At 35.2% G+C, this 921-nt stretch overlaps 1 protein-coding gene across 1 annotated transcript; it reads left to right on the top strand.

Moving 5' to 3' along the window:
- Positions 1 to 250: 250 nt before the first annotated feature.
- LOC100570196 (COP9 signalosome complex subunit 1b-like) lies at positions 251 to 911 on the top strand (the record flags this gene model as incomplete). Its single annotated transcript, XM_003248927.4, has 3 exons — positions 251 to 477; positions 549 to 662; positions 737 to 911. Coding segments are annotated over exons 1-3 (313 nt in total), but the record flags the coding sequence as incomplete, so codon positions are not given.
- Between the last annotated feature and the right edge of the window lie 10 nt (positions 912 to 921).

The following is a 921-nucleotide window of genomic DNA, read 5'->3' as shown; positions in this document are numbered from 1 at the left end:
TCTGTCTATTCTGTGACCAAACATCAAAACGATAGGCGTTGACAGCGCTCCCACTGTTAATTTGTTTTGCCAATAGAAAATAATAATAATAATATGCTGCTGTGTCCATGGTTATACTTCTACCGTGGTTACAGTTATCATAAAAAAAAAACTATCCTTATCTCGATTTCGCCATTATCACCGCATTCCGCAATAATATAGTATATTTACTACTTTATTTTTATAAAGTACCACACCTTGGGAATTGCAAATAAATAATACTGTTTTTTTCGAGAGTTGAACCGAACTACATCGATCATCAATCTTAACAACTTCGACGCGATTACATTGTTGTAGGGGATAACTAACTCACAAAGACAAACAACGATTCGTTACCAGTTAGTGGTAAATACCAGAACGGAAATTAAGTATCCGTTGACATAATATATTAAAACGAATTATATTATACAGAAAATGGCATCATTGAGATCACTGAACGTACGTACATTTTTAGTTCTTCAACAAACACGATGTAAGTAACCCAACGATAATTTATCATTATATTTCAGCGCACCTTACGGAATGTCCAGGCTGGAGCCATAGATCCGATGCAAGTTGATACACCTCCTGAAGAAAATGACAACAACGAAGAAGAATTGTATGAAGTGGACATTGATTCATTTGTAAGAACTAATGTGCTTTTTTACTAATGACCGCCCTTATTAAGTTCTATTATTATTATTATCATGGACTTTAGGATCTTGACACATATGCCAATAGTCACACTGGATTAGCTCGCATTTATAGGCTTATGTATATAGCTGACCATTGTCCAAGATTGCGATCTGATGCGTTACGTCTGGCCATTTCACATGTTATTACTACAATGAATGCTAATCTGTATCGAGTACTACATCGTAAACTTCAACAATGCCATGGGTA

This window comes from Acyrthosiphon pisum, unplaced genomic scaffold (genome assembly GCF_005508785.2).
Source record: "Acyrthosiphon pisum isolate AL4f unplaced genomic scaffold, pea_aphid_22Mar2018_4r6ur Scaffold_16397;HRSCAF=17060, whole genome shotgun sequence".
Classification (NCBI taxonomy): Eukaryota; Metazoa; Arthropoda; class Insecta; order Hemiptera; family Aphididae; genus Acyrthosiphon; species Acyrthosiphon pisum.
This window is presented reverse-complemented; position numbering and strand designations above follow the sequence as displayed.